Raw genomic sequence first — 2,918 nt, forward strand, 5'->3', positions numbered from 1 at the left:
GTGTGTGTGTGTGTGTGTGTGTGTGTGCAGCCTGCAGTTGACAACACCAAGGACCTGGACGACCGCGACGTTAAAGATAAGCTGCGCACAATTCTGAAGAGGCTCGGCAAATTAAAATGTTCCAAAGAGGTAGAGTGGTACAGGAAAGTGGGTTGTGGCCCAGAACGAAAAGTAACGTATGATTAGAGTCGACACTTGTTTCTTTGTTTCATACTCAGGGCTGCCACGCTGCCTTCACCAGTATTATGGGCTACATTTACCACACGAGGAAGTGTGGGAAGGAGAAGTCGGAGCTGGAGAAGATGCTGCTGAACTGTTCTCACTGTGGGAAACCCTACAGATCCAGAGCTGGCCTGGAGTACCACCTGAAGTCAGAGCACGCTCCTGTGAGTCCTGGGGTTTTACTGTGGACTGGACCAGCTGATTGGTGTCGGTAGTGTTGCTCTCTGGCGTGCTAGCATCCACCGTGACTCACCCAAGTTAGTCTAAGCTAACAGTTGTATCAACAGATCTAAATCTTCTGACCAGTATTATTGGTAAATACATACTGGGTGTAGTAGTCTGACTGAGCAAGTACAACCACAGTGAGCAACATTATAATTATGTACAGACCGGGACTTACCTGAATCAAGCAGACAGGTCCAAATTGGATCTGCTAAAGACCAGTTCTAGCTACAGACATCGTGTGCTCATTTAAGTACGTTGAGGGGAACCGTCAGCTCGTCTCTTCTGTGTGTCTCAGACAGCCCAGGCCACGGACGAAGACGAGGCCCTGAAGGCCCCGTCGGAAGCCAACACAGAGAGGACGGCCAGCGGCAGGGTTCAGCGAGCCTCCGCACAGGTGGCTAACTTCCACTTAGCAGAAATTGCCAACAACGATCTGCCCAAAGACTGGCCAAAGAGGAAGTTTCCGTCTGACCTGGTGCCTGATGACCAAAAGGCAAGAGAAGACGTGTGTGTGTGTGTGTGTGTGTGGATGGAAGATGGTCTGAAGGATCACAACCTCAGCCACACACTGGTCTGGTTTCTATTTCTAACACAGAGACTTCCAACTGTTCCTTCTACTCTTCCCAGTTGAAGTATTCCCGGCCAGGTCTCCCAGCCTTCAGTCAGGAAGTGCTGAGGAAGTGGAAGAATGAGGTGAAGCTGCAGAGAAAAGTCCAGTGTCCCAACCAGGTACAAAAAAAAATCTTTGTACACTTTCTTTATTTTCGACATGTCTTTATTAGCGCAGTAGCATGATTAGCTGCTGAGTCTATTCTCCTTCTCCAGGGTTGTGGCTCCACCTACACCAGTGTGTCTGGACTGAAGGCCCATCTTGGACTCTGCACACGGGTTAGTTATAGCTCAGAGGAGAAACCTTCAGAACGGTTACAGAATTTTATTTTTTGGTTTGTTTTGGCAAACGCACATTTATTCATGTATTTAATGTGTGTGAACATCTTGACATGTCAGTGCAGCCAGAACAGTAGCCAGATGTTGAAATACTGGAGGAAAAGTGACACATTTTGACCTTTGTCAATGATGTACAAACCCTGGGTGACACCAATCCTATGATGTTGTCACATTAGGGTGAGTTTGAGGTCGGGAAGTACAGATGTCTGATCTGCACCAAAGAGTTCAACTCAGAGAGTGGAGTCAAATATCACATCAACTCCGTCCATTCACAGGTAAAAACCTCGTGGATTTTCTCTGTCTTTCTCTCAGTCTCTGCTTTGACTCGTCTTCCTTTATTTCCCGTGTCCACAGGACTGGTTTCTCCCAAACAAAAAGGCTTCCAAAAAGTTTGAGCAGTTCCTCAAAAACCAGTCCAGGGAGATTGTGCTGAGTGTGGACAAGCAGATAGTGGACAGGTACAACCATCACCACCTCCAGCACCACCTCCAGCATCATCTCCATCAGCAGCCTCTGCAGCCACTGCATCACCTGCACCACCACCTGCATCCGCAGCAGCAGAACCTTCCAGAACCTTCTGAAGCACCAACGCTCCACTACACCTCCCTGGAGCCTGCTGGAGCCACTCTGTGGGCAGATGCGCCCAGTTCAGAGCAGGCGCCAATCGAGATGGAACTAGACGAAGGGGAGAAGCCTGAGGAGAACAGCGACGGTGGCTGCGGGGTGGTGGAGGACAAACAGGTGGAGCTGGAGGAGGTGAGAGTGAACAGAAGCAGTAACAGTAATACTGGTACTTCATCTGGTACATGGTCCTGTGAGTCAGAGGCGGAGCAGCGGGACGAGCAACGACTGACGGACCAATGAAATCTGAAGCAACCTGCCGTCCTGGAGCTCCACCCTGAGGAAGTGAAGCAACACTGCACCACTCAAACAAGGACAGTGGAGTGTCTGTGGGACAGATACACCAGGCTTGTCACACACACAGCTCATCATCACAGGTATGAAACGACAACTGTCCACACAGAACTGGGTTTGGGTGCTACGACCCACCTGAAGGTTCAAATCCCCGAGGGGTTTAAAGAACTAATCTGTCTGGGGTCTGTGTTTGGACCTTTGAGCTGAAGTTCTAGCTGTGTGTCTCGCTGTCCCACTTCTTCTCTGTTTCACTGACTGTATTTTCTAGTGGCTGAAACAGAGACCAGAGCCTCCTGCTGGATTAAATGTGTGTAAAAAAAGTTCACATATACAGAGTTCACAGACCATAACTGGTGATGACGTCAGACCTAGAGCCCCCACAAAGACTACTCAGTCATAGTTTATTATTGTAGATGAGAAAAGTGGTTCAAACCATTTGTCTGTCTGTGTGTGCGTGTGTGTGTGTAACATGAGTTTCTATCAGCACAAACGTTAAATGTGTCTTAAAGTGTCTTTTGATAAACACTCTCACTGTCAGGTTGGATGATTTAAAGTATCTTTTAGTCTCTTCACAACAAAAACCATCCTCTAACCACAGAAAAACTTAA

The 2,918-nt window shown here is 48.3% G+C and overlaps 1 protein-coding gene across 1 annotated transcript in view; it reads left to right on the forward strand.

The window, feature by feature from the left end:
- The window catches only part of znf512 (zinc finger protein 512), a 20,038-nt gene extending 17,648 nt beyond the window's left edge, over positions 1-2,390 (forward strand). The window contains exons 13-19 of the mRNA XM_025057064.1: positions 25-129; positions 219-386; positions 743-940; positions 1,075-1,176; positions 1,273-1,335; positions 1,572-1,670; positions 1,750-2,390. Coding sequence (XP_024912832.1) covers positions 25-129; positions 219-386; positions 743-940; positions 1,075-1,176; positions 1,273-1,335; positions 1,572-1,670; positions 1,750-2,259 — 1,245 coding nt within the window. The 3' untranslated portion in view covers positions 2,260-2,390. The remainder of the gene's footprint in view (positions 1-24; positions 130-218; positions 387-742; positions 941-1,074; positions 1,177-1,272; positions 1,336-1,571; positions 1,671-1,749) is intronic.
- Positions 2,391-2,918: the final 528 nt, after the last annotated feature.

The sequence above is a fragment of the Cynoglossus semilaevis genome, chromosome 7, assembly GCF_000523025.1.
Source record: "Cynoglossus semilaevis isolate Cse_v1.0 chromosome 7, Cse_v1.0, whole genome shotgun sequence".
In the NCBI taxonomy this organism is placed as follows: domain Eukaryota; kingdom Metazoa; phylum Chordata; class Actinopteri; order Pleuronectiformes; family Cynoglossidae; genus Cynoglossus; species Cynoglossus semilaevis.